The sequence below is a fragment of the Pristis pectinata genome, chromosome 37 (genome assembly GCF_009764475.1).
Source record: "Pristis pectinata isolate sPriPec2 chromosome 37, sPriPec2.1.pri, whole genome shotgun sequence".
NCBI lineage: Eukaryota > Metazoa > Chordata > Chondrichthyes > Rhinopristiformes > Pristidae > Pristis > Pristis pectinata.
In genome coordinates, this window is record NC_067440.1 from 14,337,701 (window position 1) to 14,365,284 (window position 27,584).

Below are 27,584 nucleotides of genomic sequence, written 5' to 3' on the forward strand. Positions count from 1 at the left end.
CCATAACTTTACAATAACTCTTTCCCAGTGAGCCTCCAATAATGAGAACAGAAGGAACAGCTGGTCAGTCCTTCAAGCCTGCTCCACCATTCAACACTATTGTGGCTGATCCAGTCTCAGGCTCAACACAACCTTCCTGGTCTCAGCCCAAAGACTGTTCCCCAATAATCCCCTCAACAGTAACCCTGCAAATCCCCCAGGCAGTCTTCTCCCCAATAACCCACGCTAACGTCACCTTGCTAAACTCATTCCCCTAGTCCTAATGATCTGCTTCTTAATTACTCCTGCCAAATAAACCACAATAATTCCCTCCAAAAGCCACTCCCCAATAATTTCTTCCATAATAAGCCCCTCCTCTAATTCACCCCACAGGGCTGGCAAACTTCCCTCCAAAAGCCATTCGCTGATAACCTCCAACCCACTCCAAAAGCTGTTCCCCAATAACCCACTTCTCGAAAATTCCCCTCCATTACAATACCACAAGCTATCTTCCCAATAAACCCTCTTCACAACTTCCCCGCCAATAACCCTCCCTCAATCCAAACTGCATAATAAACTCCCCCCTACTAACCCAATGATTGGACCTCCAATAACCCCTCCCTTAACCCGTAATAATCCAATTTTACTACTCTGGAGCTGGGACTCGCCCTCAGCTTTGAACTGTATATCTTTTGTTTCCACTGCCCTTCAATCTCCAATCTCCAACCTTCACCGTCCCAATTAAATCTTTTGAAATCCAGGGAATACATAACTGTGTAAATCCCTAATTTGGTCCTTTTGACCCAGTGTTGGACGGCGATGCAACCAAGGGGAATTCTGTCTGTCTGTGTGTGTGTCTCTCTCTCTTCATTCGGCCTTTTGTTGGGATCTGCGAGAAGGTTTCTGATTGGGCAGTTGCTCTGGGATTGAACAACTCCCATCTCTGGGAAACCTCGGAGATTTCCATTGCAATAGCATCAATTAACGCCTATTTCTCACCCTGTTCCCTCCCAGAAGTGTCCCCGAGGCTTGCTGCTCCATTAAAGTTGCGAGCAGCGTGGAGCCATCTGTCTGCAGCTTTCCCATGCTCGGTGGGATCCCATGGAGCAGCGTTTCCTGCAATTTCAGTCACAGATGGAGTCTGGTCCCCGGAGGGAGGATTGCTGCTTCCCACAGGGCGACGGTAATACCGGCGACCGTGAGCTCTGTCCCTTCCCACCCCACCACTCGGCCGCAGAGCAGCGGCGGGTCCCGGAGGAACACGTGGAGAGTGAGGCTTGGCGAGCAGGTAGGGTGCGCCTGAGGTGGGTGGGATGGGCATCTTCTCAAACACCGGAGGTTCACGCAGTGGCCTGGGTCTGGAGCGGGGCCTCTGCTATTACCGTTACCCCAGTCACCCCAGGTGTCTCGTGTCTCCCTAGACCCGGTCTTCCAATTCTTCCTCGGCTCGGGATCACCGGCACAATTCCACAGCCTGTGAATCACTTTGTGTTCCACAGAAGGAGGCCGATCTGGGCTCCAGCGGTTCCCAAACTAACCCCTGGGGTGGTCCTGATTGGTAGTCCGGGAGAGGGGAGAGTACCCTATGGAATCGTCTGTGGACGCTTGAAGAACTCTAGCCTTTCTGTAACTTCAGAAAGGCTGAAAATAGCGACACGGGTAGATTGGGTAGCGAAGAAGGCATTCGGCATGTTCGCCTTTATAGGCCAAGGCATTGAGTATGAGAGTTGGGACGTCACTCTGTAGCTGTACAAAACACTGGTTAGACTACACGGAGTACTGAGTACAGTTCTGGTCGCCACACTACAGGTGGGATGTGCCACAGTGCAGAGGAAATTCACCGGGATGTAGCATGGAATGGAGGGCTGTCAATATAAGGAGAGAGTGCGCAGGCTGGGTTTATGTAGGAGGCTGACGGTGACTTGAAAGGTTTATAACATTGAGGGGCACAGATGGGGTAGAAAAAGTCAGATAGGGCAGGAAGTGTAGAAGGTGGTGAATAACTGCAGCGAGCTGCCAGTGGAGGTGGTGAAGACAAATGCAATTACAACATTTAAAAGGCATTTGGACAGGTACTTCGTGACACCAGAGACGGAAGACGCTGGAAATCTGGAGCAATGAACACAAAATGCTGGAGGAACTCAGCAGGTCAGGCAGCATCTGTGAGGGGAAATGAACAGTCGACCTTTTGGGTTAATACCCTTCATCAGGACTATTCGTTTCCCTCCATCGATGCTGCCTGACCTGCTGAGCTCCTCTAGCATTTTGTGTTCGTTGGATAGGATAGGTAGGAGCCACAGGTGGGGTGGGCCAAAAGGGCTTGTTTCTGTGCTGTATGAATCTGAGTAAATTTTACCTTGCCTCCTTGGACCCGAGTCTGGATAGTCTCCCCCTGTCTATAATTATTCTGTCCTGGCAACATCCTCAACTCACCCTTAGCTGCAGGGTGGTGATCTGTATCCCCACATGATCTGTGGCCTAACTAGGATGACCCCTCTCTCCTTGTGCCAGAGGAATGGAGATTGGTACTTTGCCCCTTTGCTTAAAAGAGGGGAGGAGATAAACTGAATAACTGCAGATGTTATTTTTGCTCCATTGATAGGAAAATTATTGGAATCAATTCCAAGGAACAGTATAAACATTCACAAAAAAACGTGAGAAGCACTCAGCAGGTCAGGCAGCATCTGTGAACAGTGAAAGAATTTTTCAGGTTGAACTCCCTTTGTCAGAAACTAACTCTGTTTCTCTCCAAATGCTGTGTTTGCAGCATTAGATTCATAGTCGCACAGCACAGAAACAGGCCTTTCGGCCCAACTTGCCCACACTGACTGTGGTGCCTATTTACGTTAATCCCACTTGCCTGCATTAGGCCCATATCCCTCTACCCCTTTCCTGTCCAAAATACTTGTCCACAAGCCTTTTTACCATTGTAATTGTATCTGCCCCTACCACTTCTTCTGGCAACTTGCTCCCTATAACTACTGCTGTATTTGTAACAAACTTATTGCTCAATTTCTCTCCACTCACTTTAAATCTATGCCCTCTATTTTTAGACTCCCTACCTTGGGGGGGGGGGGTGGTGGTGGGGGCACTCTAACTACCCTATCAATGCCACTCATAATTTTATCAACCTTTATAAGGTCGCCCATCATCCTAGGACACTCCAGTGGGAATAAACCCCCTTATCCAATCTCTCCTTGTACCTACAGCCCTGCAGTTCAGTCAACATCCTGCTGCATGTTTTTTGTGCTCTTTCTGAGTGGTGGCTTGTGTCTAAAGCCTTCCTCTAGTGTAGTGACCAGAACTGTGCACAAATGCTCACAGGTGCAGCCTAACTAGCACTTGGAGTTTTGTACATCTCCAACATTACATTTGCAACTCCTATACCCAAAGCCTCAGCCGATGAAGGCAAACATGCCATATACATGCATTCTCAGCTACCCAATTTACCTGTGTTGCCATTTTCAGGGAACTATGAACTTGCACACCAAGGTGTCTCTGTACATCAAAACCCCTAAGGTTCCTGCCATTTATTTTGTATGTCCTGACGGAACTTGATGTCCTGTAGTGTGTTACGTCACATTTGTCTGGTTTAGATTTCATCTGCCATGGCTCCACCCAACTTTCCAGCTGATTGATGTCCTGCTGCATCTTTACACAACATTCTTTGCTGTCTACAACTCAAATTTTCATTTTATCAACAAACTCACTAATCATATCACCTCTCATATTTTCATCCGTCAAGCAACAAAGGTCTCAGCTCTGACCCCTGTGGCGCACCACTGCTTATATCTCCCACTCAGAAAAGCAACCCTCCATCACTGACCTCTGCCTCCCATGACCAAGCCAATTTTGGATCCAGTTTGCCAACACCTCAGATCACACGTGCTTTAACCTTCTAGACCAGCCTACCATGGGGGAACTTGTCAAAAGCCTTGCTATGGTCCATGCATACCATGTGTACTGTCCTGCCTTCATCAATTTTCTCATTTACCTCCTCAAAAAAAACTTTAAAAAAAACCCTGTTTTACTTCAGGCTTCCTGCATCTGCATACCTTTTGATTTTTATTTCAGTGCACACATTAATTTGGGAATGTAAAGATTACTTGGGGACAATCAACATGAATTTAAGGGAAGGTCATGTCGGCTTAACAATTGAATTTTAAAGATGCATTTCATGCTGGTCATGTGCATTTTAGTAAGGATTTTGGGAAGCTCCCACGTGGAAAGCTGTCAAAGTAGAATTCTGAGATCCAATGGAGAGATGCAAACTGGATCTAAAATCTGCTCTGCTTTGGGGAGCAGTGGGTAATGGTTTGCAACTTTTTATGATTGGATGGCCATTGTCAGTGGGGTTTCATCAGGCTCAACATTATCTTTTGTCAGATCATAATGATTTGGATTTAAATGTAGGGGCATGATACAGAAGCTTGCAGATGATATAAACATTTTCCATGTGGTTGATGGGGAAGAGGGAAGTTTTAGAATATAAGATGAGGTAGGTGTCAGCTGGTGAAAAAATACCAAATGGAATAATGCAAAGAAGTGTGAAGAGATGTGTTTGGGGAGGTGCATCAAGACACAAGAATATACAGTAAAGGGAGAATAATGAGTGATGTGGAGGGACAGAGGGACTTGGAGTGTCTGTCCAAATAGCCAGATGAGTCAATGGATAGTTACAAAGGCATGCAAGATGTTGTCCTTCATTAGTTTGGTCATGGAATATGAGAGCAGTCTGGTTTTGCTCAAATGTCATTCAACACTTGGTAGACCTGAGGTTTGAGTACCATGTGCAGTTCTGGACACCACATTACTTAGAAAGATGTGATTACGCTAGGGAAGGTGTAGAGGAGATTGGAGGTTATTGTGGAGTGGAAAAGTGCAGCTTTTAAAAATTGGAACACAAGGGATTATGATATTGTTGCAATCACAGAAACACGGTTGAGGAAAGGGCAGGATTGGCGGCTCAGTGTTCTGGTGTATGTTCCAACATTTCAACTGTGACAGAGGGGTGCAGGGGGTAGGTAGTGTTGCCCTGCTGATCAGGGAGAGCATTACTGCAGTGGTCAGGAAGGATAGGCCAATGAGGCTATATTGGTAGAACTTAAGAAATAGGAAAGGGATGGTCAATTTGGGGTTGTACTACAGGCCTCCCCATAATCAGTGGAAATTGGAAAAACACATATGTAGGCAGATCACAGAACGGAGTAAAAGTGATAGTTGTAGTAGTGGGTGATTTTTAGCTTTCCCAGTGTTGACTGGGATTGCCTTAGTGCAAGAGGCTTAGACGGCAAGGAATTCCTAAAATGCGATGCTACCAAAAAACATGGTACAGTGGGCAGTGAAGAGCGTTATCTAAAGTTACACCAGGATCTGTATCAGCTGGGAAAGTGGGCCAAGAAATGACGGATGGAATTTAACTCAGACAAGTGTGAAGTGTTCCACTTTGGTAAGTTAAACCAGGGCAGGACTTGCACAGTAAATGGCAGGGCCTTGGAGAGTGTTTGTAGATCAGAGACATAGGTGTGCAAGTACATAGTTCCTTGAGAGTGATGACATAGACAGAATGGTGAAGATGATGTTTGGCGCACTTGCCTTCGTAGGTCAGGAAGTTGAGTACAAGAATTGGGACATCATGTTACAGCTGTACAAGACACTGGTGAGACTGCACTTGGAGTTCTGGTCACCTTGCTATAGGAAGGATGTGATTAAGCTGGAAAGGGTGCAGAAAAGATCATAAGGATGTTGCTGGGACTGCAGGACTTGTGTTATAAGGAGGGAAGGGATAGATTGGGGCTTTTCTTTCTGGAGCGTAGGAAGCTGAGGAGTGACCTAATAGAGGTGTTGTTTAAAAAAAACTGCAAGGGTAAGGGAAACTATAGGTTTAAGGTGAGTGGGGAAAGATTTAAAGGGGGTCTGAGGGAGGAAACTTTGTAAGACAGGACCTGATGGAAGTAGATTGCGAGCAGCTGCTAGAGGGGAAAATGGCTTCTGGTAAGTGTGAAGCATTTAAAAAGGAAATAGTGAGAGTTCAGAGACAATGTCTCTGTAAGGGTGAGAGACAAGAATGGTACATTTAGGTAACCTTGGTTAACAAAGAACATTTAAGGCTTGATCAGAGAAAGAAAGAAGCTTGTGTCAGGTATAGGAAACTAATATTGAATGAGTCACTCGAGCTTTATAGGGAACATACAATTTAAGGAAGAAATGAGGAAAGCAAAAAGAGGGCTATGAAATGATCTTGGCAAGTAGGATTAAGGAGAATCCAAAAACCTTTTATAAGTATGTTGAAAGCAAGTGGGTAGCTAAGGTAGACGTGGGTCACCCCAGGGAGTAGAGGGGTAATCTATAAGTGGAGCCAGAGGATATAAGTGAGGTCCCAAATGAATACTTCTCATTGGTATTCACCAGGGGAGAAGGACATGGAAGTTGGAGAGTTAGGGGAGGGGTAGGCTGATATCCTGGAGGACATCTGTATCAGGAAGGAGGAAGTATTAGAAATATTGAAGCACATTAGGGTGGATAAATCTCCAGGGCCTGACAGGATCGATCCCAGGATGCTAAGAGTTGCAAGGGAGGAGATGGCTGGGGTTCTGGTGGAGACGGTAAGTCAAGTTGAGTTTATTGTCATGTACACAAGTACCATGAGGTACAATGAAAAACTTGTAGCAACATCACAGGGCATGTAAGTTCCTACTGGACACAAAACATAATTTATATATAAATTATACAAGACATTGAAGAGGAAAAAAGTCTATGCAAACCAAGGCCTTAGTGCAAAAAAGAAGACAATCAGAGACAAGTCCATGTTAGTGCAAGAGGTGGTCCGTGGTGTTCCATTGCTGAGGTTGGGTTAGGGTTGTAGTTCCTACTGGACACAAAACATAATTTATATATAAATTATACAAGACATTGAAGAGGAAAAAAGTCTATGCAAACCAAGGCCTTAGTGCAAAAAAGAAGACAATCAGAGACAAGTCCATGTTAGTGCAAGAGGTGGTCCGTGGTGTTCCATTGCTGAGGTTGGGTTAGGGTTGTGCAAGTTGGTTCAAGAACCTGATGGCTGTAGGAAGTTAGCTGTTCCTGAACCTGGTGGTGTGGGACTCCAGGCTACTGTACCTCCTGCCCGATGGTAGCAGCAAGAAGAGGGCGTGGGCTGGATGGTGGGGATCCTTGATGATCGATGCTCCTTTCTTGAGGGAGCGCCTCCTGTAGATGCTTTCAATGGGGAGGGATGTGCCTGTGATGGACTGGGCTGTGTCCATTACTCTCTGCAGCCTCTCATGTTGCTCTGCCTTGGAAATGCTGTTCCAGACCATGATGCAACCAGTCAGGATACTTCCAACAGTGCATCTGTTGAAATTTGTTAGAGTACTTGGTGACATGCCAAATCTCCTTAAGCTTCTAAGAAAGTAAAGGCACTGGTGCACTGCCTTCATGATTGTATCCATGTGCTGGGCACAGGACAGATCATCTGAGATGTTGATGCCCAGGAATTTGAAGCTGCTAGCTCTCTTCACCTCTGACCCACCTATGAGAACTGGCATGTGGTCTCCTGACTTCCCCTTTCTGAAGTCGATGATTAGCTCTTTGCTTTTTTTGACATTAAGCATGAGGTTTTTATTGTGACACCACTCAACCAGATGTTCTATCTCACTTCCATGTGTTGACTCATCACAATCCATGGTTCAGCAACAACAGTGGTGTCAGCAGTGAATTTGTGGATGGTATTGGAACTGTTCTTAGCCACACAGTTATGGGTGTTTGGAGAGTAGAGCAGGGGGCTAAACACGCATCCTTGAAGTGGACCAATGTTGATGGTCAGTGAAGGGCAGATATTGTTACCAATCTGCACTGATTGAGGTCTGCCAATAAGAAAGTCAAGGATTCTGTTGCAAAGGGAGGTACAGAGGTCCAGGTCTTGGAGCTTGGTGACAAGTTTGGAAGCGATGAACAGCAGCCTAACGTGTACATTAATGTTGTCAAAGTTTGTAACAATGTTTGCATCTATGTTAGCCATTGGATGAGGTACTAGAAGATTAGAGAATAGCTGATGTTGTCCCCTTGTTCAAAAAGGGCAGTAGGGATAAGTGGTAGGGAAGTTTTTGGAGAAGATTGAGGGACAAGGTTTGTGTTCACTTGGAGAAGCAAGGACTGATTAGGAGGTGTCAGCATGGTTTTGTTTTTTTTTTACGAGGACATACCTAAGAAAATTGATAAAGGCAGAGTGGTATACATGACGTCCGTGGAATTTAGTGAGGCTTTTGATAAGGTCCCGTACGGTAGATTGGGCTAGAAGGTTAAAGCACAAGGGATCTGCGGCGTGTTGGCAAACTGGATCCGAGTCTGGCTTGGTGATAGAAGGCAGAGGGCAGTGACGAATGGGTGCTTTTCTGACAGGAAATCTGAAACAAGTGGTGTACCACAGGGATTAGTGCTGGGACCTTTATTGTTTGTAATATATATAAATGACGGATGGGAAGGCAGCTCATATAATTAGTAAGCTGGCAGATGACACGGAAATCGGTGGAGTTGTAGATAGAAAAAAAATTGTCTCAGAATACAGCAGGAAAGTTGAGTGAAGTGGTGGCAGATGGAAATTAATCCAGACAAGTGTGAGGTAATGCACCTTGATAAATTGCAATCTGGTAGAAAATATGGAGTATGTGTCAGGGATCTGTTGATGTACAGAGAGATGTTGGGGTGCAAGTCCATAGCTCCCTGAAAGTGGTGACACAGGTAGATAAGGTAGTGAAGATGATGTTTGGCATGCATGCTTGCTTTCATAGGTCAATGCACTGAGTGTATTGTAATGTTGCAGCTGTACAAAACTCCCAACGGCTGCTTAGGCTGCACGTGGAGTATTGTGCGCAGATTTGGTCACCACACTACAGGAAGGATGTGGTAACAATAGAGAGTGTGCAGAAGAGATTCACCTGGATGTTGCCTGAAATGGAGGGCTGCAGTCATAAGGAGAAGTTGGACAAACTGGCCTTGTTTTCACTGGAACGTAGGAGGCTGAGGGGTGACAATATAGAGAATTATAAAAATATTAGGGGGCCTGGATAGAATGGATAGTCAGAATCATTTTCCTAGGGCAGGGGAGTCTAGAACTAGAAGGCACAGGCTTAAGAAATTAGGCTGATGGGGCCTCTTTCTGCACTTTTGATTCTATGAGAATGTTGAAGGGCTGAGGTTGACTAAATAAGAAGGTTCTGTTTCCCTTGGCTGAGGGCTCAAAACCCAAGAGATATGGGTTTAAAGCAGGTAGAAGGATTAGAGGGAGGATGAGAAGCATTTCCTTCTTCCAGAGGATGGCAGTGGTCTAGAAATCTCTGCAAAGGTGATGGAGGGACAACCCTCAACATCGATGTGTACTGGAAGAACCATAACCTCTAGGCTGTAGACCCTGTGCTGGCAGGTGCCATCATGTTGAACAGTGCTGACAATGGGCCAAATGATTACCACCGTGGATGGGGTCTGAGGTCTGTGAGCTCGGGTTGCTGGGAAAGTGGAGAAGGAGATGGCATAGATAGGGTAGATGATAGGAAACATTTCCCCAGAGCAGAAGTGTCTCTATCTAGGGGCCATACATTTAGGGTAAGGGACGGAGGTTAAGGAAGACTTTGTTCACCCAGAGAGTGGTTAGAATCTGGAGTACATGGCTTGAGTGTGTAGTGGACACTGGTACTTTTGCAAATGTTTAAAAAGTATCTGAACAAGCACTTGAATTGTAAAGGCTGCAGAACCAAGTGCTGGTAAATGGGATTAGTTGGAAGGATTAGCTGATGGTATGAACATGATGGGCTGAAGGGCCTGTTTCTGTGTGTATGACTTCACTGAGTCTGTGGTGATTTCCCGAACAACCATCTATTCAGCCTCTTTCCTATTATTTTTCTTGAGTGATTGTCCAATTTCCCCCCTTGAAAACCCTGGCTGATTCTGTTTCACCACCCTTTCAGGCAGTGAGCTCCAGTTCCGTGGAGAGAATGGCAAAGCTGGGTTCCTTATTCGCAGAAGAGGATGCATTCAGGGGAGTTTTAATAGATGTGTTTTGAGTAAATAATGAAAAAGTATTTCCAGAAACAAAGAGTCAGTGACCAAAGGACAGGTTGAAGGGAATCAGCAAAAGAGCCAGAGGGAGGAAGAGGAGAAATATTTTAACACAAGTGAGCTGTTGTGGTCCAGAATGTGCTGCTTCAAAAGGTCATGGAAGCAGATTCAACAGGAGCTTTCATATTGGAACGGGGAGAAGTGCTGATCTGTGGGGAGAGAACAGCAAGAGGTAATGTGGAGAGCTCTTTCAAAGAGGTGCCAGAGGCACAATTGATCAAATGATCACCTTGCCTTATGTAGTCCTAATTCATTGCTAACAAGTCTGTGATTCTGGAATTGGGGTACATCTCCCCATTTCGGACACAGAGCTTGTTGTTGAACAGACTATGGTACAGCTGCTGTTATGTAGACTGCTTTCTGTGATGCTCTTCATGCCCCACCATCCCTTCCCCATCTTCTCCACTATTGAAAATTAACATCTTCTCTCTTTCCCAGTTCTGCTGAAGGATCTTGGACCTGAAACATAGAGTTCCTCTCTCCATAGATGCTGCGTGACCTGCTGAGTGTTTCTAACATTTTCTTTTTTTAGTTTCACTTTTTTTTAGTTTTGGTTGGTTTCTTCCTGACCAATGTTGTTTGTGATGTCACCATATTTGTTCAAATGGTAGATCTGACCTTGCTGAACCCTGTTGGTGCCCCTGCTGTGGAATACTGGTCTGAACTCTCCCAGAAACACACTTCTTGTGAGTCAGTCAAGGCTGAAGTGGATCAGATAGAGAATGGAGGTGCCACCTCCTGCTGTCTGGTGGATGAGAGTAAGTATGAGGGTGCCATGGGACTGGACGCAATCCTTCATCTCAAGTGGTGGGAAGAAGAGTCTAGATGTGAAACAGGCCTGGCTGAGGGTTTTACCAGCTGGTGAATTGAGAGAAGGCTGTACTTCAGGATAATGTGGAAGCAGAAATATTGTCTTAGTGGTTGGGTCAGGGTCTCACCTTATGAAAATTGTGGTTCAGTGTAGACCCCAGGGAGAGGGATAGGATTGCTGTTTGGGCAATGGAGTTTGAGGGTGATCAGTGCTGGTGGTTTATTGCTGAATATTTCTGCTGCTCTGGTTCTGTTTGTTGGATGAGTGCTAACCATCTGGAGGGGTTGTGGGTCAGGAGATAAAATATCTTCATTTGTCACATGAACATCGAAACACACAGTGAAATAAATCTTTTGTGTAGAATGTTCTGGGGGCAGCCCACAAGTGTCGCCATGCTTCTGGCGCCAACATAGCATGCCCACAACTTCCTAACCCGTACGGCTTTGGAATGTGGAAGGAACCATAGAACCATACAGCACAAAACAGGCCCTTCCGCCCACCATGTTGTGCCATCCATCAAACCACCCTCACACTATCTAACCCCTTCCTCCCGCATATCCCCCCCATCCCACACTCCTCCATATGCCTATCCAACAAGCTCTTGAACCTGTTCAATGTATCTGCCTCCACCACTACCCCAGGCAGTGCATTCCATGCACCAACCACTCTCTGGGTGAAAAACCTCCCCCTGACATCTCCCCTGAACCTCCCACCCATAACCTTAAAGCCATGACGTCTCGTCTTGAGCATTGGTGCCCTGGGAAGGAGGCGCTGACTGTCTGCTCTATCTATTCCTCTCAGTATTTTATATACCTCTATCATGTCTCCTCTCATCCTCCTCCTTTCCAGTGAATAAAGCCCCCTCCAATATTCAATACTCTCCAATCCAGGCAGCATCCTGGTAAATCTCCTCTGCACCCTCTCCAACGCCTCCACATCCTTCCTATAATGAGGCGACCAGAACTGAACACAGTACTCTAAGTGTGGCCTAACTAGAGTTTTGTAAAGCTGCATCATCACCTCGCGGCTCTTAAAATCAATCCCGCGATTTATGAAAGCCAACATCCCATTGGCCTTCTTAACTGCTCTTTCCACCTGTGAGGCAACTTTCAATGAACTGTGAATATGAAACCCCAGATCCCTCTGCTTCTCCACACTGCCAAGTACCTTGCCATTCACCCAGTACTCTGCCCTGGAGTTTGTCCGTCCAAAGTATACCACCTCGCACTTCTCCGGATTGAACTCCATCTGCCACTTGTTAGCCCAGCTCTGCATCCTGTCAATATCCCTCTGTAAGCTCCGACAGCCCTCCACACTATCCACAACACCGCCTGTCTTAGTGTCGTCTGCAAACTTACTAACCCAGCCCTCCACCCCCTCATCTAAGTCATCTATAAATATCACAAAAAGTAGAGGTCCCAGAACCAATCCCTGCGGGACACCACTAGTCACTGCCTTCCAATCCGAGGGCACTCCTTCCACCACAACCCTCTGCTTTCTACATGCAAGCCAATTCCTAATCCACACAGCCAAGCTTCCTTGGATCCCTCGGCCTCTGACCTTCTGAAGAAGCCTACCATGAGGAACCTTATCAAATGCCTTACTAAAATCCATGTTAACCACATCCACCGCACTGCCCTCATCAATCTTCCTGGTTACCTCCTCAAAGAACTCTGTCAGGCTTGTGAGGCAAGATCTTCCCTTCACAAAGCCATGCTGGCTGTCCTTAATCAGTCCATGATTCTCAAGGTGTTCATAAATCCTATCCCTTAGAATCCTTTCTAACAGCTTACCCACCACAGATGTGAGACTCACCAGTCTATAATTCCCTGGCCTATCCCTATTACCTTTTTTGAACAAGGGGACATTCGCAACCCTCCAATCCTCCGGCACCATCCCCGTGGACAACGAGGACTCAAAGATCCTTACCAGCGGTTCAACAATCTCCTCCCTAGCCTCGAAGCAGCCTGGGGAAAATCCCGTCAGGCCCCGGAGATTTATCTGTCTTAATATTATTTAATAACTTCAACACATCCTCTCTCTTGATATCTACAACCTCGAGAACATTACCCCTACCAGCACTCACTTCCGCATCATCAAGACCCCTATCCCTGGTGAATACTGAAGAGAAGTACTCATTGAGAACTTCTCCCACTTCCGCTGCCTCCAGGCAAATTCTCCCATCTTTGTCCTTAGTCGGACCTACCTTTACCCTAGCCATCCTCCTACCCTTCACGTACTTGAAAGAGGCCTTGGGATTTTCCTTAACCCTACTAGCCAAAGCCTTTTCATGTCCCCTTCTAGCTCTCCTCAGCCCTTTCTTAAGTTCCTTCCTCGCTACCCTATATTCCTCACGGGCCCTGTCTGAACCTTGCTGCTTATACCTCACGTATGCTACCTTCTTCTCCCTAACAAGTCATTCCCACCTCTCTTGTCACCCACGGTTTCCTTCACCCTGCCATTCCTTCTCTGCCTCACCGGGACATATTTATCCCTAACATCCTGCATAAGATCCCTGAACATCGACCACATCTCCATGGTACATTTTCCTTCAAAAAGGACATCCCAATTTACACTCCCAAGTTCTCTCCTTATAGCCTCGTAGTTCGCCCTTCCCCAATTGAAAAAACCTCTTGTCCTCTCTGCACCTGTCCCTGTCCATGACAATTTTAAAGGTTATGCAGCAATGGTCACTGTCCCCCAAATGATCACCTGTCCCGGTTCATTTCCTAAAACTAGATCTAATATGGCATTCCCTCTAGTCGGCCGGTCAACGTACTGCGTCAGGAATCCCTCCTGGACACATTTAACAAATTCCGTCCCATCTAAACCTTTGGCACTAAGCAGGTTCCAGTCTATATTTGAGAAGTTGAAGTCTCCCATTAGAACAACCCTGTTATTTTTGCTTCTCTCCAAACACTGCCTGCCAATCTGCTCCTCTATATCTCTACTGCTACCGGGGGGCCTATAGAATACTCCTAGTAGAGTAACTGCTCCTTTCTTGTTCCTTAATTCCACCCATACGGACTCTAGAGATGATCCTTCTACAACATCCATCTTTTCCACAGCCGTAACAGTGTCCCTGACCAGTATCGCCACCCCTCCTCCTCTTCTTCCCCCCCTTCCCTATCCCTCTTAAAACACCGAAAACCGGAGCATCCGGAGGAAACCCACGCAGACGTTGGGAGAACATACAAGCTCCTTACAGACAGCAGTCGGAATGGAACCTGGCTTGCTGGTGCTGTAATAACGTTACGCTAACCACTACACTACCATTTCATTTACTTGTGATTTGCTGCCGATTCTGTGAAGGTTTCACCTGGTCTCTCATTTCTTGCAGCCCCCCACTTTCTGCTGTCTGAGGCAGACTCCCAGGATGGTTTGGGAAGCCTCAATGCCAGAGGAAACCCTTGGCTGGATCCTGTAAAGGAAGGCAGCTCAAATGTGCAATCCGTATCGAAGAAATACAAGGGTCGCACGACTTTCACTGCTGAACAGCTGCGGGTTCTGCAGCAACGTTTCCAACTGCAGAGATACGTCTCTGCGTCAGAACGACAGGACCTGGGAAATGCACTGGGGCTGAGCAGTCAACAGGTACAGGGCACGGGTTTAAGGTGGGAGGGGAAATTTAAAGGGGATCTGAGAGGCAAGCTTTTCACACAGAGGATGGTGGGTATATGGAACAAGCTGCCAGAGGAAGTGGTGGAAGAAGGCAGAATTACCATGTTTTCTAAAACAAAACATTGGATAGGTTGCATCAAAAAGGTTTAGAGGATGGCCCAAATGCAAGCAAATGAGATTAGAGATGGGCATCTTGGTTGGCATAGACAAGTTGGGCCAATTGGCCTGTGTTCCTGCTGTATAACCCCATGACTCCATGAATAAAGTGTCAGAGAGGAGCCTGCCTGTCGCTGAAGCAAAAGTGTGGCTGGGTGGTGGAGGTGCATGTCATTGAGCTCAGTGGATCTGTTGTGTGAGCTGTCCTTGTGCGTTCCCTAAAGCCATAGCTAGCAATATAACTACTTGAACCCAAAGAACAAGTCTGGAGTGTGGAAGTTATAGAAGTACAGCAGTGTTAGAACCTGCTGCTGGAACAACCTGCTGCTGGAACATCCTGCTCTTGTGACCTCTTGTTCTTGACCGCTGTCTTACACTCCTGGTCAGCACTCTGTACATCTGTCACTCCAGCCCATGCCCACTAACATTGGCACCCAGACCTACAACTTAATTCTTGTCCTTCACTCCATTCCTTCCTCTTTGGGAATCCCTTCATAGTCTTGCTGTTGCCAATCTGTGGGTCCTCCTAAACCCTCCCAGTCTTGGCTCAGTGGGTTACACTCAGGCCCTGAGTCCAGAAGTTGTGGGTTTGATTCCTTTTCAGAAAGAGTGTGGCACTGTCAGTGGTAAGTTGTTAAACATGCCCTGTCCACTTTCTTCATGGCTGTTTTAAAGGGCATGGGCATCTTTTCTGCTGTTCTGGGGCCAATGTGGATCATTGTGTGCAGTTCTGGTCACCACACAGTTGGAAGGATGTGGTGACTTGGGAGAGAGTGCAGAGGAGTTCACCAGGATATTGTCTGGATTGGAGGTCCTTAATTATGGAGGAAGATTGGATAGGCTGGGCTTGTTTTTCCTTGTGAAGGACGCTGACGAGGTGACCTGACAGAGGTGTATAAAATTATTATAAGATGTATAGATAGGGGAGGTGGTTAGGATCTGTTTCCCCTGGTATGGATATCAAAATCAAAAGGGCATGGGTTCAAGCTGAGAGGAAGGAGTTTTAAAGTGGATGTGAGGGTAAATTTTTTACACAGTAGTTGATATCTGGAATGTGCTGCCAGAGGAAATGGTGGAATCAGATACAATTACTATGTTTAAGAGGCATTTAGACAGGCACTTGAATTGGCAAGGCATATGGACCCAGTGTGGGCAAATTGGATGTGTAGGTGGGCAAGAAGGTTAGCATGGATGAGGTGGGCCGAAGGGCCTGTCTCTGTGCTGTACAACTCTGACTGTGTCCTCATAGTATTTACCTTGCAATCATCTTCACTAACTAGATCTGGTTTGTGGAGCTTTCTGTGCATAAACAAGCTGGCAAATTTGCATCATTACAACAGGGACTACACACTGACAGTTGCACAATTTAGGTTTTAGATCTTGAAGTATTTATATAAATGTCTATTGCTTCTAAAGCCTCCACAGCCCACCCTTTTCTATTATTCCATCAGTTGTCCTGCAATGTATTCCCAAAACTCTCCTCCTGTTTTCAGATCCAGCTTTAGATTCCATTCTTTGACTCTCCCTCCCCCAGCTGAATATTGCTCTTGTGACTTGTTGCACTTCCAAAACTTCCTGCTGGTAATGCTTTATGAACACACATGGGTACTGGTTGCCTTGGATGGAAGAGTGAGATGTAAGGAAGGCTAATCTCACCAGAACTGCCCATGTTTCATGACAAAAGGTGGCCAGTGGTGATCAGTTGGTTTATTTCAGGTACCAGGGATGTGGTTGGATGTAAGTGATGGACAATCCAGAGCTAATGGGTCAACCCCAGATTCTGGGTCTGAGTTATACAGAGGAACGGAAGAGATGAATAAAAAAATAGAGTTTCACCGCCTCTGGAAAGATGTTTTGCAATGACAGATGTATGTAGGAGATGCAAGAAACTTAAGATGCTGGAATCTGGAACAAAAAAAACGAGGTGCTGGAGGAATTCAGCAGGTCAGGCAGCATCTATGGGGGGAAATGGACAGTCGATGTTTGTAGGACAGTCTGTAGGAACTGTGGGGGGGGGTGGGGGTGGGTAAAGTAGTGAGGAAAGTCCAATGGCTGAGGTTATAGTTTTGGGGAATGAGGAGGTGGAGTATGGATGAAAATCTCTTATAGGAGGGTTCTTGTGAGACTATAGCCAATGACTGCAGATGGCTCACATGCAGGAAGTGCAGTGTACAATGCAGAGCAAGTCAGTCGTACAGCACATAAACAGGCCCTTTGGCTCATCTTGTTCACACCAACCATCAAACACCCATCTATACCAATTCCATTTACTGGCACGGTCTGTAGCTTTTTCTGCCTTTGGTGATTCTCGTGCTCATCTAGATAAATATTGTGAGAGTCTCTGCCTCCACCACCCCATCAGGCAGTGTGTTCCACATTCCAACCACTCTCCTTGGATCCCCTCTGAACTTCTTACCCCTAACCCTAAACCTATGCACTCTAGTTTTAGATGCCTATGGGGAAGAATTTCCTACTACCTATGCTATCCATGCCCCTCATAATTTCGTATACCTCCATCAGGTCCACCTCAAACTCTACTCCGGGGAAAACAAGCTCAGCCCATCCAGTCTCTCCTCTCAGAATAGAGAACAGCACAGGAACAGGCCCTTTGGCCCATGAGGTTGTGTCAAACTAATTAAACTAGTGATTAAATGCCTACAAAATGTCCATATCCCTCCATTCATGGCACATGAATGTGCCTTCGGGTCAAGATGAAGGGTCTTGGCCTGAAACGTCGACTGTCCGTCTCCCTCCACAGATGCTGCCTGACCTGCTGAGTTCTTTGAGCAGTTTGTGTTTTAACGTTCTGCAGTTCAGAGACATGATCTGCTCTGTCATAATCTGTTACTTCTCATATTTTCTTAGACATAGGAGGAGGCCATTTGGCCCACTAAGCCCACGCCAGCTTTTAGAGAAATCCCATCAATCTCATTCCTCCACTTGTTACCCCACATCTTGTCCTCTCCCAGATGTCCATTTAGCTCCTCTCCTGATTCTCCTGATTTCCCTATCATCACCTTCAATAAGGGCAATTTACTGTCGGGATTAGTTTTCTAACCAGCAAATCTTTGGATGTGAGAGGGAACTGGAGCACCTAGGGGAAATCCAGATGGTCACAGGGAGAACCTGTAAACTCCACATAGACAACACCAGGATTGAATGTGAGTCACTGGAGCTGTGAAGCAACAGCACTATCTGTTGTGTGCTGTGCCACCATTCCACTTTATGTTTTAGTCTGTAATGTGTATTTAATGTAAATTAATGTAGTTAATTACTAAAACAGTGCAAATTTTATATACTTATTATGTCAATTTTATATGAACCACAAAACAAGCAATGAAAGCAAAGGCGCCTCTCCTTTCCCCTCTACATTAAATTTGCTTCTAACCAATTTCTCAGATTTATCGTTTAAGAAATACATTTAAAAACCATTCTGCATTTCCACTCACAGCCTTGTGAAGTTAGACTGAGGGATTAACCAAACTTTGCAAAGCAACACTCTTGAGTATCCAATGAGCTTTTATGTATATTCTGCCTTTAACATAATGAAATGTCAAAAGGAAATGTATGGGACCATAGCAAATAAAATTTGACACTGAGGCCTGCATATAAAAAATATACGGGCAGATTCTTTGTCAAAGTTGTAGGCTTTAATCGATGCCTTAAGGGACTTGCGAGAAAGAAAAAGATGCTGAGGAAAGGAATTCCAGAACTTGGGATATAGGGGCCAAATGCAGTTTCCAGTGGAGGGGCAATTAAAATTGAGTAAATTGAAGGGGCCACGAATGAGGTTGCAAACGTTTCAGAAAGTTCTTTAAACAACTCCAATGCACCCTTTGTATGACTTTCTCATTCTACTTCCATAAGCTTGAGATCACCTTAATGGTTATTGCCTCCCAGCCAATCCTGTTCACTTAGTAGTGGGTTGTCAGTTGAATGACTAATATTCTTGTTAAGCAATGAATTAAATTATGATCCTTCTTTACATACTACTCTATAGCCACATTTTCCCACAACTTTGTGATCTCTTCCAGTCCCACAGAATCTCTTGAGTTATTTGTGCTTTTCCAATGCTGAAGTCTTGATCATCCCAGATTGCTTCTCTCGAGCGATGGAGGCTCAGCGGAGACCTGATAGTTTATAAGATTATGAGAGGCATAGACAGTAGACGGATGGTATCTTTTTATCAGGGTCAAATTATCTAATACTAGAGGACATACACTTAAGGTGAGAGGGGGTAAATTCAAAGGAGATGTGTGGGTTTCTTTACAACAGAGTGGTGGGTGCCTGGAATGCACTTCCGGGGAGGTAGTGGAGGCAAATACGATAGAAGCTGTTCAATAGGCACATAAATATGCAGAAAATGGAGGGTTATGGACCTTGTGTAGGCAGAAGGGACTAGTTTAGTTGGGCATTTAGTTATTAGTTTAATTAGTTGGGCACAACATCGTGGGCCAAAGGGCCTGTTCCTGTGCTGTACTGTTCTATGTTCTATCTGAGAGCCTCTTAAATGCCTCTATTGTATCTGCCTCCACCACCAGCCCTGGCAGCATATTCCAGGCACCCACCACTCTGTCCTCTAGTATTAGACATTTCAACCCTGGGAAAAAGAAACTGGCTGTCTACTCTATGCCTCTCAATCTTATAAACTTCCATCAGGTCTCCCTTCAGCCTCTGATGCTCCAGAGAAAAGAACCAAATTTGTCCAACCTCTCCTTATAGCAAATGCCCTCTATTCCAGGCAGCATCCTGGTGAACCTCTTCTGCACCCTCTCCAAATCCTCCACATTATTCCTATAATGGGTGACCAGAAATGAATGCAACACTCCAGATGTGGCCTAACTAGAGTTTTAAAGCTGCAACATAACCTCCCAACTCTTGAACTCAGCGCTTTGACTAATAAAGGAAAGGGTGCCATATGCCACCTTTACTACCCTATCAACCTGTGCAGCTGCTTTCAGGGAGCTATGGACTTGGACCCCAAGATCCATCTGCACATTAATACTTAAGGGTCTTGCCATTAACTGTGTACTGTCCCTTAACATTTCATCTCCCAAAGTGCAACAGCTCACATTTGGTGGGATTAAACTCCATCTGCCCATATCTGGAACTGATCTTTATCCCGTTGTATCCTTTGGCAGTCTTCTACACTATCAACAACACCAACAATCTTTGTATTATCTGAAAACCTACGAACCCACCCATCTACATTTTCATCCAGGTCACTTGTATATATCACAAACAGCAGAGGTCCCAGTATGGATCCCTGTGGAACACCACTAGACATGGACCTCCAGCCAGGATAAGTCCCATCAACCATTACCCTTCTATGGGCAAACCAATTCTGAATCCAAACAGCCAAGTCATTGTGGATCCCATGCATCTTAATCTTCTGGATGAGCCTGCCATGAGGTCGGCTCCGTCGCCTCTCAAACCTCAATCAAGTTAGTAAGACATGACTTGCCCTGCACAAAACCATGCTGACTGTCCTTAATTAGGCCATGGTTTTCCAAATGCTCAAATCCTATCCCTAAGAATCCTCTCCAATAGCTATTTCCCTTGAATAATGAAACAACATTAGTTACTTTCCAGTCCTCTGGGACTTTGCCTATGGCTAGAGAGGACATGAACATCTTGGTCAAGGCCCCAGCAATTTCATGTCTCGCCTCTCTCAATAACCTGGGGTATATCCCATCAGGCCCTGATGTTCTTTAAGAGACCTCCCTCTTTGTCTCAAAATGCCCCAGCAGATTAGCACATTAACATTTTATTTAGTCCTCATACCTGAAGTGTTCCATTCCAGGCAGGTGAATCTCCTCTGCACCATCTCTGGTGCAGTCATGTCCTAATACTGAGGTGACCAGAACTGTACACAGTATTCCAGCTGTGGCCCAACCAATTTTATAAAGTTGTACCATAACCTCCCTACTCTTATTGCATGGCCTGGCTCATGAAGGCAAGTATCCCATATACCACCTTCACCACCTTGTCCAGTGTGCTGCCACTTCCTCTGTGGGGAAGAATACACAGTGAATGCTTCATCTTGTTCTAGAACAGTACAGCACAGTACGGGTGTTTCCAGCATTTTCTGTTTTTAATTAAAAATTTCAAACACCTGCATTTTTTTGAGTTTTTTTTTGTGGCAGGACAGCACAGTGGGGCAGCTGGTAGAGCCGCTGCCTCAGCCCCAGAGACCAGGGTTCAGTTCTGGCCTTTGGTTCTGTCTGTGTGGAGTTTGCACGTTCTCCCTGTGACCATGTGGGTTTCCCCTGGGTGCTCCAGTCTCCTCCCACATCCCAAAGACATGTTGGTGAGTAGGTAAATTGCCCCATTGTATAGGTGGGTGGTAAAATCTATGTGGAGTTGATGAGAAGAATAAATAAAAATGGGATTAATGTTGGACTGGTGTAGACGGGTAGTTGATAATCGGCATGAAGGGCCTGTTTCGTTGCTGTATCCCTCTGTGACTGTGTGACCATTTAGGTGCTGCCTGAGCCACTGAAGGTTTCTGTATTTCATTGCTAGTTCTCCCCAATGGTAGGGTTTTGGCCTTTGGAGTGTGTCTGAGCCTGGTTAGACACTAGTGAGCTGGAGTATTCTAACACCCTCTGACTGGGAAAATTGAAGCTGTGTCACTTTGCAAGCTGCAGAAGTGCAGGGTCTCAACATTGTTGTGTTTGCTTGGAATGTGTACCTTGGCTGTTGCACCAGGAGATTCCTTTGTGATGCATTTTGTGTTAAAGATGCATAATAGGCTGCTAACTGTAACTGCGGCCCTGATCCTTTCACCTCTGAACCATCCAGACCTGCTGGGACCGGTAGGATCATTGTTCTGCTAATAGACTGCTAAACAGCTGGGACTAAGGTTTAACACCAACCCTGGGAACCAGTTCCTGGAACAACTGTAGACATAAGACAAAGGAGCAGAATTAGGCCATTCAGCCCATCAAGTCTGCTCTGCCATTTGATCATGGCTGATTTATTTTTCTATCTCAACCCTGTTCTCCTGCCTTCTCACTATAACCTTTGAAACCCTCGCTAATCGAGAACCTATCAACCTCTGCTTTAAGTACACTCAGTAATTTGGCCTGTCTGTGGCAATGAAGTCCAAAGATTCACCAACACCCTGTGGAACACCACTGGTTACCGACATCCAGGCAGAATATGCTCCATCTACCGCCACCCCGTCTTCCATGAGCAAGCCAATTCTGAATCCACACGGCCAATTTACCCTGGATCCCATGCCTCCTGACTTTCTGAATGAGCCTTTTATGAGGAACCTTATCAACCGCCTTACTAAATTGCATGCACACTTCATCCACTGCTCTACCTTCATCAATGTGCTCTGTCACATCTTCAAAGAATTCAGTCAGGCTCATGAGGCATGACCTGCCCCTCTCAAAGCCATGCTGACGGTCCCTAATCAGCCTATGCTTCTCCAAATGTCCATAAATCCTGTCTCTGAGAATCTTGTCCAGTAATCTGCCCATCACTGAAGTAAGACTCACTGGTCTGTAATTCCCAGGGTTATCCCTACTCCCTTTCTTAAACAAAGGAATAACATTTGCCACACTCCAATCATCTGGCGCTACTCCTGTGGCCAGTGAGGACTCAAAGATTGTCCCCAAAGGCGCAGCAACCTCTTCCCTCGCTTCCCGGAATAACCTCGGATATATCCTGTACGGCCCCGGTGACTTACCTATCCTAATGTTTTTCAAAAGTTCCAGCACGTCCTCTTTCCTCATGTTGACATGCCCGTGCACATCAGCCTGTCGTACACCATCCTCACAGACATCATGGTCTCTCTCTCTGGTGAATACTGAAGCAAAGTATTCATTAAGGACCTCCCCTACCTCTTCCGACTCCAGGTACGTTTCCTCTTTTATCCCTGATTGGTCCTACCCTCACTCTAGTCATCCTCCTATTCTTCACAAATGTGTAGAACGCTTTGGGGTTTTCCTTGATCCTACTCTTCAAGGACTTCTCATGCCCCCTTCTAGCTCTCCTAAGTCCATTCTTAAGATCCTTCCTGGCTACCTTGTAACTCTCCAGAGCCCTGTCTGATTCATGCTTTCTGAACCTCGGGTAAACTTATTTCTTCCTCTTGGCAAGATATTCTACATCTCTTGTCAACCACGATTCCTTCATCCTTGCCCTGCCTCAATGGGACAAACCTATCCCAGAGTCCCATTGCAAGTATTCCTTAAACAACCTCCACATTTCCGCTGTGTACTTCCCCAAGAACATTTGTTCCTAATTTACACTTCCGAGTTCCTGCCTAATAGCGTCATAATTCCCCTTTCCCCAGTTAAATACTTTCCCATATCGTCTGCTCCTATCCCTCTCCAAGGCTATGGTAAAGGTCAAGGAGTTATGGACACTATCTCCTAGACTCTCCCACTACTGGAAACATCCTCTCCACGTCCACTCTATCCAGGCCTTTCAATCTTCGGTAGGTTTCAATGAGATTTCCCCCCCCTCATCTTTCTGAACTTCAGTGAGTACAGGCCCAGAGCCATCAAACGCTCCTTATATGTTAATCCTTTCATTCCTGTGATCATTCTTGTAAACCTCCTGGACCCTCTCCAATGCCAGCACATCCTTCCTTAGATAGGGGGCCCGAAACTGCTCACGATATTCCAAATGGGGTCTGATCAACACCTTAAATCCTCAGCATTACATCCTTGCTTTTATATTCTAGTCCTCTTGAAATGAATGCTAACATTGCATTTGCCTTCCTTACTACTGATTTAGGGAATCCTGCACTAGGACTCCCAAGTTCCTTTGCACCTCTGATCTCTGAATTCATTTCCCGTTTAGAAAATAGTCGACGCCTTTATTCCTTCTACCAAAGTGCATGATCATACACTCCCTATGCTGTATTCCATCTGCCACTTCTTTGCTCATTCTCCCAACTTGTCCAATTCCTTCTGCAGATTCCCTGCTTCCTCAACACTACCTGCCCCTCCACCTATCTTTTTATCATCTGCAAACTTGGCCACAACACCATCAATTCTGTCATCCAGATCATTAACATATAACATGAAAAGTAGCAGACCCAATGCTGACCCCTGAGGAACACCACTAGTCACCGTCAGCCAACCAGAAAAGGCCACCTTTATTCCCACTCTTTGCCTTCTGCCAGTCAGCCAATCTTCTATCCATGCTGGTACCTTTCCTGTAATGCCGTGGGCTCCTATCTTGCTTAGCAGCCTCAAGTGCAGCACCGTGTCAGAGGCCTTCTCAAAATCCAAGTAAATAACAGCCACTGACTCTCCTTTGTCTATCTTGCCTGTTACTTCCTGAAAGAATTCCAACATTTGTCAGGCAAGATCTCCCCTGAAGGGAAACCATGCTGACTATGGCCTATTTTTTCCAAGTACCCCAAAACTCATCTTTAATAATGGACTCTAACATCTTACCAACCACTGAATTCAGGCTAACCATCCTATAATTTCCTGTCTTTTGCTTCCAGAGTAGAGTGACATTTGCACAACTGGACCCTGGGTTCCATATATGACACGCCTCTAGCCCACATTCTGCCCCAGATCTGGGACTTGGTTCAGCTGCAGCTCTGTGGGTAACATTCACCCACCCCCCTTGGTCAGCAGTATCTCAACCAGCTGCAAAATCTGAGACTCCCAGGCAGAACCAAGTCTGTGCCACTTGTTTAAGAGCAACACACAAAGCACTGGAGGGGCTCCATTTCCCTCACAGATGCTGTCTGACCCATTGAGTTCCTCCCGTGCTTTGTGTGTTGCTCCATTTCCCAGTATCTGCACTCTCTTAAATGTCAAGAGGTGGGTTGCCTGCTGGGTCAGGAGGGGCCAGTGCTGAAGGAGTGCTGCACTATTCCAAGGGTGGCTTTTTGCACTACTTTCTCCTGAGGTTCTGTTAAGTTTCAGGTCAACCCAGCTACGGTCATTGTCTGTGTTTAGCAGTCAGGTGGTTGGGCTGGAGCTGTTCTATGGCTGGCTTCCTGTAATGAGCAGCTTGGGGCTGAGACTGGAGAGAGACAAGATACTGCAGATGTTGGCATCTGGAGCAACACAAGATGCTGGAGGAACTTAGTGGGTCAGGCAGCATCTATGAAGGGAAGTGGACAGTTGATGTGAAACAATTTTAATAAAAAAAAAGGTAGTTCAGGTTCTTTGAATTATCGTAAAAGATTTAATTTGATGTTTGAGATGGGTTGACAATGTGATAGCCGGGGGGTGTTTTGTACCGGGGCACAGGAGGAAAGACGAAGAGAAACTTCTTCAGTGAGGGTTAGGAATCATTGAACATATCTTTCCCTCAAGTTGTTGAGGCTAAGGTCAGTTATAAATTTTGTGGGCTGGGTGTGGATATCAGTCATGACATTGAATGGTTAGTAGATTTGGAAGCTGTGTAGGCTTCCACTTTCACAGACATAGGTATAAGGAGATCTGGAAGGAATAAGATTGGTGGTGGGGTGAATGTGATGAGGTGTGTAGTTCTCTGTAAAGTTCAGTGCATGAGAGAGGGAAAACTAGTCTTCGGTATCCCTTCCCGTTTCCTCCACCATGGGGTTAACCATGGTCCTCATGGTGATCACACTAGCAGGAGTAGGCCACCTTGTCTCTCAAGCCTGCCCGCCATTTTGTTCACAGCCGTGGGCCTTAGCCCCTCTGGCCAAGGTTAGTCCTTTCCTCTGGGCTCTGACCTGCCGAGAGCTGCTGTGATAAAGGTCTGGATTTATTATTTTTAGGTGAAAACCTGGTTCCAGAATCGCCGTATGAAAGTGAAACGGATCCTGAAGGAACCAGTCGATGGCCCTGCAGTCACTTTCCTGCCAACGGACCTGTCACAAGTGAGTTTGAATGTCTTCTAATCAAGTGGTGGACTACATTGCCAACCTACTGCAACTTGCCATTTACTGGGCTCCTGCTGGTGCTCGGTTATGTCCACAGATGGAACATGCACATCCAAAGGAATTCTAAAGATCTCATCTCTATTTCACCACCCCAAATTTCCCACACTGCCTGGTGCGCATTGTGCACCAACCAGCTTTTTCCATTTCTTGTGGGTTTTTTTTGCCTTTTATTTCAGATTTTCAACATGTGCAAGATTTTTTTTCGTGTGATGTGAAAGTCTGCCCTAAATCTCATGTCTCTAACAATAACAGGCAGTTCCTTCACTTGTTCCTCCTCATCCAGGATGGTATGGAATGGGAGCTGCTATAAGCAGTCACCAGCCTCTTTCCAAATACTTTATCCCAACCTTATTGTGTGGTCCTCATGGTCATTTATGCCTGTCCCTAATTGGTCTGTGAAAGAGGGAACTTGTATCATGTTGAGCAGTACAACATGTCTCCTTGGGTCATTTCAGAGAACCAACCATCTTGCTAATTTCTAGACTGACATTTTGGTCAGACCAGGCTCCATGTTTCTACCCCTGAAGTTTATTGGTGAACTAGATGGGCTTTTCCTCTAAACTATTAGTTTTGTGGTCGCCTTTTTCCCCAGGTTATTTGTGTGATTGCATTTACATTGCCAAGCTACCATGATGGGTTTTCAACTTGTATCTCTAATTTACTGGTCTGGTAATTTAAGTGATTTTTGTTGGCCTTCTTAACCAGCCCAGCATCTATGCTGTCAGTGTAATGATTCTGTGCTGTACTTACACAAGCTTCTGTTTTTGCAGAATAACCCTGTGGTCTTCAGGAATCCACCTGATTATATGAAGCAACAATTTCGCAGCTACCTACTGCCCAGACAGCTGATGCCTGCCCCCACTCAGCAGTGGCCTGCACCTGAGTCAGTGTGCCCTGCTTTGGGCAATTTCCAGTCCACTGTCATTAAAAGTGCCTTGCAGTATACAAACCAATCTGTCAACTTCTCCATTAAGAAGGAAGCAATTGCCCTCTCCTCCCGACCAGAGACAGAGCTAGGGAACTGCTCAGTGTCTTCCTGCAGTTCCACTGGTCCAGTGGAGCACTTCTCCCTGCAACAGGTCTTCTCCAGACCTGGCCATGCCCTACAGGCAGTCTCCAGACCTGGCCATGCCCTACAGGCAGTCTCCAGACCTGGCCATGCCCTACAGGCAGTCTCCAGACCTGGCCTCAGCCAGCAGGGAGTCTCCAGACCTGAGTTCAGGCAGAAGGCTCACTCTTTTGTCTATGAGAGGTACAAACCTGCAGAGAACCAAGCTGAGTACGAGAAAGTGATTATTTCCTAGGGCGAGCTGCCACCTGGGGTGAATCTCATTTTGTAATGAATTTTGTAATTATTGAGAGGAACTCAAAATCCGGAAATGGTCTAGTCCACAGAAACCACTCACAGCTCCAGTCCAATCCCCCCTCCCTGACCTCTGCAACCTCCCCTGCTCTCCCCAACCTCTGCATCCTTCCCACTCTCCCCCTCTGCAGCCCTACTCCCCTCCCTGACCTCTGAGCCTGTGAGTAACCTCTCCCTGAAATTTCCCCACTTTGCTTTGGCTCCCCTGGTTTTGCAACATCCTCTTGTCTCCAACATATTTCTGAGCTGGGACAGACCTATGGAAGGAACCTCCATTATAACTTTTAACTTGTTTCTATTTTTAAATTTTGTCAAATAAAGTGTTAAAATGAGTACACCTGTAGAAAATCTGATCTCTTTGCCACTGGGCCTGGTTGTGGGAAGTCTGGCTGGAGCTCGCAGCCTGCATCCCTTCTGGCTCTGGTGGTCCTCCTGACTCTCCTGCTGAAGGAAGGGAAGCCACCTGCTCCAATCAGAATGGAAGGAAACAGCTGTTCCATGGATTCTCCAACATCTGTCCAACCTGGGTGGTGATGGTGGGCAGTTGTTGTAAATGTCCTACTGTTGTCTCTGTTTTAAATATTTGATTTTTATAATGTTTGTTGCTAACTTCAATAAACTTGAGGGTTTCTCTGTTGTGTAGCCCT

The 27,584-nt window shown here is 46.0% G+C and overlaps 1 protein-coding gene across 1 annotated transcript; it reads left to right on the forward strand.

Moving 5' to 3' along the window:
• The first annotated feature begins 997 nt into the window (after positions 1-997).
• LOC127586677 (homeobox protein Hox-A3a-like) lies at positions 998-27,584 on the forward strand. Its single transcript, XM_052044799.1, has 5 exons — positions 998-1,267; positions 10,704-10,850; positions 14,244-14,497; positions 25,410-25,511; positions 26,345-27,584. Exons 1-5 carry the CDS (start codon positions 1,081-1,083, stop codon positions 26,876-26,878), a joined length of 1,224 nt encoding a protein of 407 aa, XP_051900759.1. The 5' UTR covers positions 998-1,080; the 3' UTR covers positions 26,879-27,584.

Coding starts and splice junctions, on each gene's coding strand:
- LOC127586677 (XM_052044799.1), top strand. CDS start 1,081: ATGGAGCAGCGTTTCCTGCAATTTCAGTCACAGATGGAGTCTGGTCCC. Junction 10,851..14,243: donor CTGCTGTCTGGTGGATGAGA/GTAAGTATGAGG, acceptor CATTTCTTGCAG/CCCCCCACTTTCTGCTGTCT. Junction 25,512..26,344: donor TGCCAACGGACCTGTCACAA/GTGAGTTTGAAT, acceptor CTGTTTTTGCAG/AATAACCCTGTGGTCTTCAG.